Source organism: Oncorhynchus masou, chromosome 5, assembly GCF_036934945.1.
Source record: "Oncorhynchus masou masou isolate Uvic2021 chromosome 5, UVic_Omas_1.1, whole genome shotgun sequence".
Taxonomy (NCBI): Eukaryota; Metazoa; Chordata; class Actinopteri; order Salmoniformes; family Salmonidae; genus Oncorhynchus; species Oncorhynchus masou.
In genome coordinates, this window is record NC_088216.1 from 13,819,751 (window position 1) to 13,835,024 (window position 15,274).

Sequence of the window (15,274 nt, forward strand, 5' to 3'; positions counted from 1 at the left end):
AACATGTGATTCTTCACTTCCCCTGTGTGGCTCTTGTTATGCTGCGACTCCGTTAACTACAATCCTGTGTCGGATCGCAGTGTTTTTAATATCAGGTATCACCAATTCGCCACAAAATGTCTTCAGAAGTTTTAGTGGCCAGACATAATTTCGACAGCAGGTCAGTTGCCCAAGCAGGCGAGCCGTTCCCGCCTCCAGACGCAGAGGCCACATTCAAGGAGGGCTTCTATCCCTCCTCCGGCTTGGCTACGGCGGGGTACCGTTCATCCAAGTACATCCCGGAGGAATGGCACATCAATAACTTCTCTACCCTTCACCAGGCCGCTACTGACCGAAACAACGCCGAGAGGATTTGCCATGAGTCCAAAACACTGTATCAAGAGACCGAGGCCGGGACTCTGCGCACCCAAGCTGAGGGGACGCGGCACCTGGGAGAGAGACTGCAGCATATCCACTTCTGGAAGTCGGAGCTGCAGCGGCACATCGAGAAGCTGGTGGCCGAGACAGACCTCCTCCTGGGGCAGAAGAGAAGGCTGTTGAAGGCGCTGGACGCCACCGAGATCCCGTTCGCCATCGCCACGGATAACCTAACCTGTCGGGAACGGCGGCTGGGTCCCGACCTGGTTAAAGACGACGTAGAGGAGGAGCTGCTTAAGGTGATTAAAACAATAACATCGACTTGTCTTTGCTCAAGTCGAAATACTTGTATCATTACTAAATGTTGCCTAGACGTTATTTCACTAGAAACCAATGTGAAAATAAGGTGATGGTTGTGTTTGTGTACCGCAGGAGGTGGAGTTGATCAGGAGCATCCAGGCTCTGTTGAAGAGAACGCTGAGTCAGGCTGTCAATCAAATCAAGTGAGTGTCACAATTAGTGTCACAATGAATGTTTTAGATGCATCAGCAGTAACTACATACATGGTTTATTTACAAGATCCTCTATTTTCATTTGATTGTGTCATCACACATTTCCACACATTATTCTAGGAAAGGCCCAAAGGACTACAGCTAACTGAGCTGGGTTATAGCCTGTTCATTAAGACTACAGCTGAGCTGGGTTGTAGCCTGTTCATTAAGACTACAGCTGAGCTGGGTTGTAGCCTGTTCATTAAGACTACAGCTGAGCTGGGTTGTAGCCTGTTCATTAAGACTACAGCTGAGCTGAGTTGTAGCCTATTCATTAAGACTACAGCTGAGCTGGGTTGTAGCCTGTTCATTAAGACTACAGCTGAGCTGGGTTGTAGCCTGACTTCATTAAGACTACAGCTGAGCTGGGTTGTTGTTCATTAAGACCTGAGCTGAGTTGTAGCCTGTTCATTAAGACTACAGCTGAGCTGGGTTGTAGCCTGTTCATTAAGACTACAGCTGAGCTGGGTTGTAGCCTGTTCAGTAAGACTACAGCTGAGCTGGGTTGTAGCCTGTTCATTAAGACTACAGCTGAGCTGGGTTGAAGCCTATTCATTAAGACTACAGCTGAGCTGGGTTGAAGCCTATTCATTAAGACTACAGCTGAGCTGGGTTGTAGCCTGTTCATTAAGACTACAGCTGAGCTGGGTTGAAGCCTATTCATTAAGACTACAGCTGAGCTGGGTTGTAGCCTGTTCATTAAGACTACAGCTGAGCTGGGTTGTAGCCTGTTCATTAAGACTACAGCTGAGCTGGGTTGTAGCCTATTCATTAAGACTACAGCTGAGCTGGGTTGTAGCCTATTCATTAAGACTACAGCTGAGCTGGGTTGAAGCCTGTTCATTAGGCACCAAAAAAAGGAAATTAAACTCAAACAGGAATGGACTACCAGAAGTTGCCCAATAAGAAACGTTCATTTTTGTTTTCCCTTGCATATTGATTGTCTAAGTTTTGCTCAGTGTGTATTAATGAATAGGACCCTGATATGGGGGACAAGGTGTCCTTTGAGTTTTAGTCTTCTGGCTCCCCCTACTGTCTGGAGCACGTAGGTACTCGCACAAACCATGCAAACCTATTAAAAAAAGTGTGCGGTGCATCAACACTTCATTTAACGGATTACAGTTTGAATCGGACAGCAACCAATCAAATTGTGCAAGAAGTGTGTCACAAATCAGATTGCAACTTCATGCGGGAAGAAAATTACAGCCGGAGGCGCAACAATTTCCAACTTTGTTCGACATTTGAATCTGCACAAAGAACGGTAAATCGTGGCTAATATAGCCGACAGCTATATATTTTATTACTTTAATAGAGTATCATGTGGGCTAAGATAATTTTAAATCAATGAGCCTCCACACAGTCAGTCAGTGCGGGAACGTGATCATTTGCACCCAAACTTGAGCTACAACTGGCTAGGCAGTTGGTAGCCTAAAGCCTCCCTGATATTACTGCTGTTCCTAAAACAAGGTTGGGCGATTGTGTACAAGCCTACATTGCCCGATTGCGCCCCATAGCGATCCTCGATAGTCGATCACTATGGGGACGGGGACTTTCTCAGGGCTACCCATGTATTTCCATGGAAATATAACATTTATTTGGAAAGCAATAAATATATAGATATTTTTAAAAGCATTCATGATTTGCGTGAATGTAATATACTAACTATTACTCTTGTTAAAAATATGAAATGGTATTACATTTGGTGAAGAGCACATTATGACTTGTTTAGGAATCAAAACTCAAAGTTTAGGACTTGAGACTTGACTTGATACTTAACGGTCTCGACTTTGGACTTGACTCGGACTTGCCTGTCTTGACTTGATACTTGACGGTCTTGACTTTGGACTTGACTCAGACTTGCCTGTCTTGACTTGGGACTTGACTTGAGTGCTAAGACTTGAGACTTACTTGTGACTTGTAAAACAATTACTTTGTCCCACCTCTGAAAACATTCAACTGAAACGTGTCTGAAACAGTCATTACTTTACTAACGTTGTGATTCATCCAGGCTGTATCACATCCGGCCGTGACTGGGAGTCCCATAGGGTGGCGCACAATTGTCCCAGCGTCGTCCGGGTTTAGCCTGGGGTAGGCCGTCATTGTAAATAATAATTTGCTCTTAACTGACTTGCCTAGTTAAAGAAAGGTTAAATCATTTATTTTTTTATTGTTCCAAAAAAACATATAGTTAGCACACCCAACATTTGAAAAGTGTGTGTTCATCCATCAATCATTTGTTTTTAGCCTTCTTGAACATTCCTTTTGAACAGTGGGGCATTATCGTGTGTCCAGCTACTCACAGTGCTTCATTGGAAAATGGTAACCTGGCAACACATCGCAAATACAAAAAATGTATTCTTAATTTCACGTCCCCTGTGTTGCTAAGGCCCATCCTCTATTCCCTGTTCAAGGGTAGTGCGTATGGCCCAGTACATAACTGGGGCTGAGCTCCCTGCCATCCAGGACCTCTATACCAGGTGGTGTCAGAGGAAGGCCCTAAAAATTGTCAAAGACTCCAGCCACTCTAGTCATAGACTGTTCTCTCTGCTACCACATGGCAAGCAGTACCGGAGCGCCAAGTCTAGGACCAAAAGGCTCCTGAACAGCTTCTACCACAAAGCTATTAGACTGCTGAACAGTTAGTCACATGACTATTATACTGCTGAACAGTTAGTCACATGACGATCCTCACTTCAGCTTTTCACTCCCTACCAGACCCTCATCAGACCCCCACACTGGCTTTCTGCCCCTCACTGTGTCCCACTGTGTGTGTGTATCAGGTGTAACAGAGATGCCAAGCAGACTCTAGAGCTGGACTGGTCTGATAAGTACCAGGCCTACAGTCTGGATGACCAGTGTGGTCGCTACAACAACATGAGTACTGACACACAGTACCACCCCAACTCAGACAACCTACAGGTCCAGTGAGTAGCTGTATAATACACTCAGTACCACCCCAACACAGTACCACCCCAACTCAGTACCACCCCAACTCAGTACCACCCCAACACAGTAACACCCCAACTCAGACAACCTACAGGTCCAGTGAGTAGCTGTATAATACACTCAGTACCACCCCAACTCAGTACCACCCCAACACAGTACCACCTCAACACAGTACCACCCCAACTCAGTACCACCCCAACTCAGTACCACCTCAACACAGTACCACCTCAACACAGTACCACCCCAACACAGTACCACCCCAACTCAGTACCACCCCAACTCAGTACCACCCCAACTCAGTACCACCCCAACACAGTACCACCCCAACACAGTACCACCCCAACTCAGTACCACCCCAACTCAGTACCACCCCAACTCAGTACCACCCCAACACAGTACCACCCCAACTCAGTACCACCCCAACACAATACCACCCCAACTCAGTACCACCCCAACACAGTACCACCCCAACTCAGTACCACCCCAACTCAGTACCACCCCAACTCAGTACCACCCCAACTCAGTACCACCCCAACTCAGTACCACCCCAACTCAGTACCACCCCAACTCAGACAACCTACAGGTCCAGTGAGTAGCTGTATAATACACACAGTACCACCCCAACTCAGTACCACCCCAACTCAGACAACCTACAGGACCAGTGAGTAGCTGTATAATACACACAGTACCACCCCAACTCAGTACCACCCCAACACAGTACCACCCCAACTCAGTACCACCCCAACTCAGTACCACCCCAACTCAGTACCACCCCAACCCCAACTCAGTACCACCCCAACTCAGTACCACCCCAACTCAGTACCACCCCAACCCAGTACCACCCCAACTCAGTACCACCCCAACCCCAACTCAGTACCACCCCAACTCAGTACCACCCCAACCCCAACTCAGTACCACCCCAACTCAGTACCACCCCAACCCCAACTCAGTACCACCCCAACTCAGTACCACCCCAACCCCAACTCAGTACCACCCCAACTCAGTACCACCCCAACCCCAACTCAGTACCACCCCAACACAGTACCACCCCAACTCAGTACCACCCCAACTCAGTACCACCCCAACCCCAACTCAGTACCACCCCAACACAGTACCACCCCAACTCAGTACCACCCCAACTCAGTACCACCCCAACTCAGTACCACCCCAACCCCAACTCAGTACCACCCCAACTCAGTACCACCCCAACCCCAACTCAGTACCACCCCAACTCAGTACCACCCCAACCCCAACTCAGTACCACCCCAACTCAGTACCACCCCAACCCCAACTCAGTACCACCCCAACCCCAACTCAGTACCACCCCAACTCAGTACCACCCCAACCCCAACTCAGTACCACCCCAACTCAGTACCACCCCAACCCCAACTCAGTACCACCCCAACTCAGTACCACCCCAACTCAGTAACTCAGTACCACCCCAACCCCAACTCAGTACCACCCCAACTCAGTACCACCCCAACCCCAACTCAGTACCACCCCAACTCAGTACCACCCCAACCCCAACTCAGTACCACCCCAACTCAGTACCACCCCAACCCCAACTCAGTACCACCCCAACTCAGTACCACCCCAACCCCAACTCAGTACCACCCCAACTCAGTACCACCCCAACTCAGTACCACCCCAACCCCAACTCAGTACCACCCCAACTCAGTACCACCCCAACTCAGTACCACCCCAACCCCAACTCAGTACCACCCCAACACAGTACCACCCCAACTCAGTACCACCCCAACTCAGTACCACCCCAACCCCAACTCAGTACCACCCCAACACAGTACCACCCCAACTCAGTACCACCCCAACTCAGTACCACCCCAACCCCAACTCAGTACCACCCCAACTCAGTACCACCCCAACTCAGTACCACCCCAACACAGTACCACCCCAACACAGTACCACCCCAACTCAGTACCACCCCAACTCAGTACCACCCCAACTCAGTACCACCCCAACTCAGTACCACCCCAACACAATACCACCCCAACTCAGTACCACCCCAACACAGTACCACCCCAACTCAGTACCACCCCAACTCAGTACCACCCCAACTCAGTACCACCCCAACTCAGTACCACCCCAACTCAGTACCACCCCAACTCAGACAACCTACAGGTCCAGTGAGTAGCTGTATAATACACACAGTACCACCCCAACTCAGTACCACCCCAACTCAGACAACCTACAGGACCAGTGAGTAGCTGTATAATACACACAGTACCACCCCAACTCAGTACCACCCCAACACAGTACCACCCCAACTCAGTACCACCCCAACTCAGTACCACCCCAACTCAGTACCACCCCAACCCCAACTCAGTACCACCCCAACTCAGTACCACCCCAACTCAGTACCACCCCAACCCAGTACCACCCCAACTCAGTACCACCCCAACCCCAACTCAGTACCACCCCAACTCAGTACCACCCCAACCCCAACTCAGTACCACCCCAACTCAGTACCACCCCAACCCCAACTCAGTACCACCCCAACTCAGTACCACCCCAACCCCAACTCAGTACCACCCCAACTCAGTACCACCCCAACTCAGTACCACCCCAACCCCAACTCAGTACCACCCCAACTCAGTACCACCCCAACCCCAACTCAGTACCACCCCAACACAGTACCACCCCAACTCAGTACCACCCCAACTCAGTACCACCCCAACCCCAACTCAGTACCACCCCAACACAGTACCACCCCAACTCAGTACCACCCCAACTCAGTACCACCCCAACTCAGTACCACCCCAACCCCAACTCAGTACCACCCCAACTCAGTACCACCCCAACCCCAACTCAGTACCACCCCAACTCAGTACCACCCCAACCCCAACTCAGTACCACCCCAACTCAGTACCACCCCAACCCCAACTCAGTACCACCCCAACTCAGTACCACCCCAACTCAGTACCACCCCAACCCCAACTCAGTACCACCCCAACTCAGTACCACCCCAACCCCAACTCAGTACCACCCCAACTCAGTACCACCCCAACTCAGTACCACCCCAACCCCAACTCAGTACCACCCCAACTCAGTACCACCCCAACCCCAACTCAGTACCACCCCAACTCAGTACCACCCCAACCCCAACTCAGTACCACCCCAACTCAGTACCACCCCAACCCCAACTCAGTACCACCCCAACTCAGTACCACCCCAACTCAGTACCACCCCAACCCCAACTCAGTACCACCCCAACTCAGTACCACCCCAACTCAGTACCACCCCAACCCCAACTCAGTACCACCCCAACACAGTACCACCCCAACTCAGTACCACCCCAACTCAGTACCACCCCAACCCCAACTCAGTACCACCCCAACACAGTACCACCCCAACTCAGTACCACCCCAACTCAGTACCACCCCAACCCCAACTCAGTACCACCCCAACTCAGTACCACCCCAACTCAGTACCACCCCAACCCCAACTCAGTACCACCCCAACTCAGTACCACCCCAACCCCAACTCAGTACCACCCCAACTCAGTACCACCCCAACCCCAACTCAGTACCACCCCAACTCAGTACCACCCCAACTCAGTACCACCCCAACCCCAACTCAGTACCACCCCAACTCAGTACCACCCCAACCCCAACTCAGTACCACCCCAACTCAGTACCACCCCAACTCAGACACCCTACAGGACCAGTGAGTAGCTGTATAATACACTCAGTACCACCCCAACACAGTACCACCCCAACTCAGTACCACCCCAACTCAGTACCACCCCAACTCAGTACCACCCCAACTCAGTACCACCCCAACACAGTACCACCCCAACTCAGTACCACCCCAACACAGTACCACCCCAACACAGTACCACCCCAACTCAGTACCACCCCAACTCAGTACCACCCCAACACAGTACCACCCCAACACAGTACCACCCCAACTCAGTACCACCCCAACACAGTACCACCCCAACTCAGTACCACCCCAACTCAGTACCACCCCAACTCAGTACCACCCCAACTCAGACAACCTACAGGTCCAGTGAGTAGCTGTATAATACACACAGTCCCACCCCAACTCAGTACCACCCCAACCCCAACTCAGTACCACCCCAACACAGTACCACCCCAACCCCAACTCAGTACCACCCCAACACAGTACCACCCCAACACAGTACCACCCCAACACAGTACCACCCCAACTCAGTACCACCCCAACTCAGTACCACCCCAACTCAGTACCACCCCAACTCAGTACCACCCCAACTCAGTACCACCCCAACTCAGTACCACCCCAACACAGTACCACCCCAACACAGTACCACCCCAACTCAGTACCACCCCAACACAGTACCACCCCAACACAGTACCACCCCAACTCAGTACCACCCCAACACAGTACCACCCCAACTCAGTACCACCCCAACTCAGTACCACCCCAACTCAGTACCACCCCAACACAGTACCACCCCAACACAGTACCACCCCAACACAGTACCACCCCAACTCAGTACCACCCCAACACAGTAGCACCCCAACTCAGACACCACGTTGGTGTGTATTAATAGTGTGTTAACATCTCTCTCCCAGGCTGTGTAACCATGATGCGTGGGTGTCTTTCACCCAGGACAACCTGTCTGTGGCTCAGCGGGAGGAGCAGGCCAGTGTGGAGCTCAGGCTGCTGGTGGAGAGGGTCCTACAGGAGACGGCTGAGGACCTGAGGGTCCAGTGCTCTAACGTAGACCAGGCCTTCAGCCAGCGCTGTCTGCAGCTCACTGAGGCCAAGACACAGCTACAACTGCATCTCACTCAGGTGTGTTGGGGTTGGTGGAGGTGGTGTGTGTGTGTCATTTCAATAGCCAAAACTCAACCCTTCCTCTAATTAAACAAAACATACAGAAATGAATGCCTACCCAGCAGGCAAAGGGAATGTTTTCATCTGAAGACCTGAAGGTTTTCATGACATTCAGCGCCTTCAGAAAGTATTCAGACCCCTTTCCCTTTTCCACATTCTGTTACATTACAGCCTCATTCTAAAATGGATACAATTGTTTTTTTATCCTCCTCAATCTACACACAATAGCCCATAATGACATCACAATAGCCCATAATGACATCACAACAGCCCATAATGACATCACAATAGCCCATAATGACATCACAATAGCCCATAATGACATCACAACAGCCCATAATGACATCACAATAGCCCATAATGACATCACAATACCCCATAATGACAAAGCGAAAACAAGTCTGATGAAACCAAGATTGAACTCTCTGGCTTGAATGTCAAGCGTCACGTCTGGAGGAAACCTGGCACCATCCCTACAGTGAAGCATGGTGGTGGCAGCATCATGCTGTGGGGATGTTTTTCAGGGGCAGGCGCAATAGTATAGTCAGGATCGAGGCAAAGATGAATGGAGCGATCCTTGATGAAAACCTGCTCCAGAGTGCTCAGGATCTCAGACGGGGGCAAAGGTTCAGCTTCCAACAGAACAATAACCAAGACAACACAAGAGTGTCTTTAGGAAGTCTCTGAATGTCCTTGAGCAGCCCAGCCAGAGCCCGCACTTGAACCTGATCGAACATCCCTGGAGAGACCTGAAAATATCTCATCTAACCTGACAGCTTGAAAGGATCTGCAGAGAAGAATGGGAGAAACTCCCCAAATGCAGGTGAGCCAAGCTTGTAGTCTCATACCCAAGAAGACTCGAGGCTGTAATCACTGCCAAAGGTGCTTCAACCAAATACTGAGTGAAGGGTTTGAATACTTGTGAAAATGTGATATTTCTTTTTTTCTTTGTATATTTGCAAAAATGTTGTTTTTTTAAATCTATTTTTGCTTTGTCATTATGGGGTATTGTGATGTCATTATGGGGTATTGTGTGTACATTGATGAGGGTTTATTTGTATTTAATCTATTTTAGAATAAGGCTGTAACGTAACAAAATGTGGAAGAATTCAAGGGGTCTGAATACTTTCCGAAGGCACTGTATTTATCCACAACCCCTAAGGCTGGAATGCAGACAATGCTGCACCTGAACTCAACACTGTGTGTGTGTGTGTGTGTGTGTGTGTGTAGATCCTGGATCAGATCGGGGCCCAGGAGAGGAACATAGTGTCTCTTCAGCAGGCTCTGTATGATAAAGAGGCCCCTCTGAGAGTGGCTCAGTCCCGGCTGCACCAACGCTCACACAGACCCCACATGGAGCTCTGTAGGGACAACCCACAATTCAGGTACACACACACACACACACACACACACACACACACACACACACACACACACACACACACACACACACACACACACACACACACACACACACACAAAGACCCCACATGGAGCTCTATAGGGACAACCCACAATTCACGCACAAACACACACACACAGACCCCACATGGAGCTCTGTAGGGACAACCCACAATTCAGGTACGCGCGCACACACACACACACACACACACACACACACACACACAGACCCCACATGGAGCTCTGTAGGGACAACCCACAATTCAGGTACACACACACACGGAGCTCTGTATGGACAACCCACCATTCAGGTACACACACACACACACACACACACACACGGAGCTCTGTAGGGACAACCCACAATTCAGGGACAGACAGACAGACAGACAGACAGACAGACAGACAGACAGAGATGCAAGCCAGTAAGCACTCACACGGACATACACACGAACACACCCAAACCTATCTGTCTATCGCATCCTCTCTCCCATCTTTCACAAACACCTACACTATTATGACAAGCTCCTCTTCTCTCTCTCTCTCTCTCTCTCTCTCTCTCTCTCTCTCTCTCTCTCCTTGTGCTCCCCCTCCTATCTCTATCTCTCCTCCCTCTTTCCCCTCTCTCTCTCTGTCTCCAGCCTGGTGGGCGAGGCAGGTCAGATCTCCCAGACCATGTCATCCCTGCAGCAGCAGCTGTCTGCAGCGCGGAGCTCCCTGTCCCACCTGGAGGACTCCCGCATGGTGCTGGAGAAGGACATCGGCTGTAAGACCCACAGCCTGCTCATCGACAGGGACAAGTGCATGTCCCACCGCACCCGCTACCCCACCATCATAGCCCTGTCTGGGTACTGAAGAGAGGGAGAGAGACAGGGGGATATGGGGAAGTGTGTGTGTGTGTGTGTGTGTGTGTGTGTGTGTGTGTGTGTGTGTGTGTGTGTGTGTGTGTGTGTGTGTGTGTGTGTGTGTGTGTGTGTGTGTGTGTGTGTGTGTGTGTGTGTGTGTGTGTGTGTGTGTGTGTGTGTGGTCAAGTCTGTATTAGTGACTAGTGCAACATTGTGTGCATTTGCTTGGTGTTTCCAGTTGTGTTGTGTCAATCAATAAAGGCTTGTCTGTCACAGCTGACTGATCACTAGACACTCGTCTAAGAGTGTACACTAAAGCAGTAAGACACTCCCCTCTGCCCTCGATCACTCCCCTTCATGTATCTGACACAACTGGTAGATGTAACCCAGGGCAACCCAAACTTCTTCCTACAGATCAACGGTCCTGTAGGTTTTCACTCCAACCTTAATGTAACATACAGTACCTGATTCAGCTAGTTCAGGTCTTGGTGACAAGCTAATTAGTAGAATCAGGTGTGCTAGATTAGGGTTGTACTGAAAACCAACAGGAAGGTACATCTCCATGAAGAGGTTTGGGCTGAAAACCTACAAGATGGTAGATCCCCATGAAGAGAGTTGGACTGAAAACATACAGGATGGTAGATCCCCATGAAGAGAGTTGGACTGAAAACATACAGGATGGTAGATCCCCAGGAAGAGAGTTGGACTGAAAACATACAGGATGGTAGATCCCCTGGAAGAGAGTTGGACTGAAAACATACAGGATGGTAGATCCCCAGGAAGAGAGTTGGACTGAAAACATACAGGATGGTAGATCCCCATGAAGAGAGTTGGACTGAAAACATACAGGATGGTAGATCCCCATGAAGAGAGTTGGACTGAAAACATACAGGATGGTAGATCCCCAGGAAGAGAGTTGGACTGAAAACATACAGGATGGTAGATCCCCTGGAAGAGAGTTGGACTGAAAACATACAGGATGGTAGATCCCCAGGAAGAGAGTTGGACTGAAAACATACAGGATGGTAGATCCCCATGAAGAGAGTTGGACTGAAAACATACAGGATGGTAGATCCCCTGGAAGAGAGTTGGACTGAAAACATACAGGATGGTAGATCCCCTGGAAGAGAGTTGGACTGAAAACATACAGGATGGTAGATCCCCATGAAGAGAGTTGGACTGAAAACATACAGGATGGTAGATCCCCATGAAGAGAGTTGGACTGAAAACATACAGGATGGTAGATCCCCTGGAAGAGAGTTGGACTGAAAACATACAGGATGGTAGATCTCCATGAAGAGGTTTGGGCAGCCCTGGTCTAATTTCTGCCATCTTGCTTTCACACATCCAGTCCTATCAGATCTGTGAGTGACAGAGGGGAGGGAACATCTTCCTGGGCCTGTATCCCAACTGGCACACTATTCCCATAAGGCTCTGGTCTAAAGAAGTGCACCATATAGGGCTCTGGTCTAAAGAAGTGCACTATATAGGGAATAGGGCCCTGGTCTAAAGAAGTGCACTATATAGGTAATAGGGCTCTGGTCTAAAGAAGTGCACTATATAGGGAATAGGGCTCTGGTCTAAAGAAGTGCTCTATATAGGGAATAGGGCTCTGGTCTACAGAAGTGCACTATATAGGGAATAGGGCTCTGGTCTAAAGAAGTGCACTATATAGGGCTCTGGTCTAAAGAAGTGCACTATATAGGGAATAGGGATCTGGCCTAAAGTAGTGCACTATATAGGGAATAGGGCTCTGGTTAAAAGAAGTGCACTATATAGGGAATAGGGTGCAATTTGGAGTAACCACTACATTAAATGTGAAATGAAGGGAAACTGAAAGAAAGCTTATGCATGTATTCCTGGGTAAAGAACAACAATACATTGAATGTGTAAGACCCCTTGTTGAAATTCTGTTGATTGGTCCAAACGATCACTGTCACTTTAAGTATTCGGTCATGTTATTAGGAAGGAGAGAGCAAAATGGCCGCTGTGTGAGAAACAATGAATGAAACTATTTTTTGAACACTTTGAAAGTGAAGCAGTTTAGCAATCGTAGTACCTAACTCTGGTCCTAAGTGGTTTTCCCCTGAACTCGTCAGTTTGTCACGTTCTGACCTTAGTTCTTTTCTATGGTCAGGGCGTGAGTTGGGTGGGTTGTCTATGTTCCTTTTTCTATGTTTTGGGTTTTCTGTGTTTGGCCTGGTATGGTTCTCAATCAGAGGCAGCTGTTTATCGTTGTCCCTGATTGAGAACCATATTTAGGTAGCCTGGTTTCACGTTTGAGTTGTGGGTGATTGTTTTCTGTGTCTGTGTTCCACACGGAACTGTTTCGCTGGTCCTTTCTGTCTTTCACTTTGTTACTTTCTATTCGTATAGTGTTCAGTTTGTCTTATTGAAATGGACACACACCACGCTGCAAATTGGTCCGACCTCTCTAACTCCTCATCACAGGAAGACGAATCCCGTCACACAGTGGGTCTTACCCAAATCAAATCAAACTTTATTTTTCACACGTGCCGAATATAACAAGAATAGACTTTACCGTGAAATGCTGACTTTACAAGCCCTTAACAAACAGTGCCGTTCTAGAAGAATAAAATATTTACCAATTAGGCTGAAATAAAAAGTCATAATAAAAAGTAACACAATAAGAACAACAATAGCGAGGCTCTATACAGGGGGCACCGGTACCGAGTCAGTGTGAGGGGGTACAGGCTCGTTGAGGTAATCTGTACATGTAGGTGGGGGTGAAGTGACTATGCATAGATAATAAACAGAGAGTAGCAGCAGTGTACAAAAGGGGGGTCAATATAAATTGTCTGATGGCGATTTTATGAATTGTTCAGCAGTCTTATGGCTTGTGCGTAGAAGCTGTTGAGGAGCCTTTTGGTCCTAGACTTGGAGCTCCGGTACCGCTTGCTGTGCGGTAGCAGAGAAAACAGTCTATAACTTGGGTGACTGGAGTCTCTGACAATTTTATGGTCTTTCCTCTGACACCGCCTATTGTATAGGTCCTGGATGGCAGGAAGCTTGGCCCCAGTGATGTACTGGGCCGTACGCACTACCCTCTGTAGAGCCTTACGGTCAAATGCCGAGCAGTTGCCATACCAACCAGTCAGGATGCTCTCGATGGTGCAGCTGTAGAACGTTTTGAGGATCTGGGGACCCATGCCAAGTCTTTTCAGTCTCCGGAGGGGAAAAGGTGTTGTCCTGCCCTCTTCACAACTGTCTTGGTGTGTTTGGACCATGGTAGTTGGTGATGTGGACACCAATGAACTGGAAACTCTCGACCCGCTCCACTACAGCCCCGTCGATGTTAATGGTGGCCTGTTTGGCCCACCTTTTCCTGTAGTCCACGATCAGCTCCTTTTTGTCTTGCTCACATTGAGGGAGAGGTTGTTGTCCTGGCACCACACTGCCAGTTCTCTGACCTCCTCCTTATAGGCAGTTTCATCGTCGTCGGTGGTCAGGCCCACCACTATTGTGTCGTCAGCAAACTTAATGATGGTGTTGGAGTCGTGTTTGGCCTCGCAGTCGTGGGTGAACAGGGAATACAGGAGAGGAATAACTTTGGTTTAAAGTTGTCTACCCCTGAACTAGCCAGTTGGTCTGACCCAGTACCTAACTCTGGTCCTAAGTTGTCTACCCCTGACCTAGCCAGTTGGTCTGACCCAGTACCTAACTCTGACCACATGATGGCAGTAGAGAACTATGAATTCAACAGAGACCATCAGAGAGAGTGTGTGTGTGTGTGTGTGTGTGTGTGTGTGTGTGTGTGTGCGTGTGTGACTTGAGTTTAAAGGTTTCTCTGTAAGTTAAAGATTAGCATGACTTTGTGCACATCTGATGTAGAAATGTAATGTTGGAAAGCTAACACAAACACAGTGACAGTAGCATAATATCTGAGGAGATAGGAGTCAGTTCTGATACAGAATATCTGAGGAGATAGGAGTCTGTTCTGATACAGAATATCTGAGGAGATAGGAGTCAGTTCTGATACAGAATATCTGAGGAGATAGGAGTCTGTTCTGATACAGAATATCTGAGGAGATAGGAGTCTGTTCTGATATTGAATATCTGAGGAGATAGGAGTCAGTTCTGATACAGAATATCTGAGGAGATAGGAGTCTGTTCTGATACAGAATATCTGAGGAGATAGGAGTCTGTTCTGATACAGAATATCTGAGGAGATAGGAGTCTGTTCTGATACAGAATATCTGAGGAGATAGGAGTCTGTTCTGATACAGAATATCTGAGGAGATAGGAGTCTGTTCTGATACAGAATATCTGAGGAGATAGGAGTCTGTTCTGATACAGAATATCTGAGGAGAT

General features: G+C 48.9%; 1 protein-coding gene across 1 annotated transcript; it reads left to right on the forward strand.

Moving 5' to 3' along the window:
• Window positions 1-11,215, forward strand: LOC135533788 (tektin-4-like). Its single transcript, XM_064961019.1, has 6 exons — window positions 1-656; window positions 790-860; window positions 3,689-3,832; window positions 8,432-8,654; window positions 9,927-10,081; window positions 10,739-11,215. Exons 1-6 carry the CDS (start codon window positions 117-119, stop codon window positions 10,950-10,952), a joined length of 1,347 nt encoding a protein of 448 aa, XP_064817091.1. The 5' UTR covers window positions 1-116; the 3' UTR covers window positions 10,953-11,215.
• The last annotated feature ends 4,059 nt before the right edge of the window (window positions 11,216-15,274 follow it).

Excerpts from the sequence above, each read along its gene's own strand:
- LOC135533788 (XM_064961019.1), top strand. The coding sequence starts at position 117 with ATGTCTTCAGAAGTTTTAGTGGCCAGACATAATTTCGACAGCAGGTCA. Across the intron at positions 657-789 it reads TAGAGGAGGAGCTGCTTAAG|GAGGTGGAGTTGATCAGGAG; the intron begins GTGATTAAAACA and ends TGTGTACCGCAG. Across the intron at positions 861-3,688 it reads CAGGCTGTCAATCAAATCAA|GTGTAACAGAGATGCCAAGC; the intron begins GTGAGTGTCACA and ends TGTGTGTATCAG.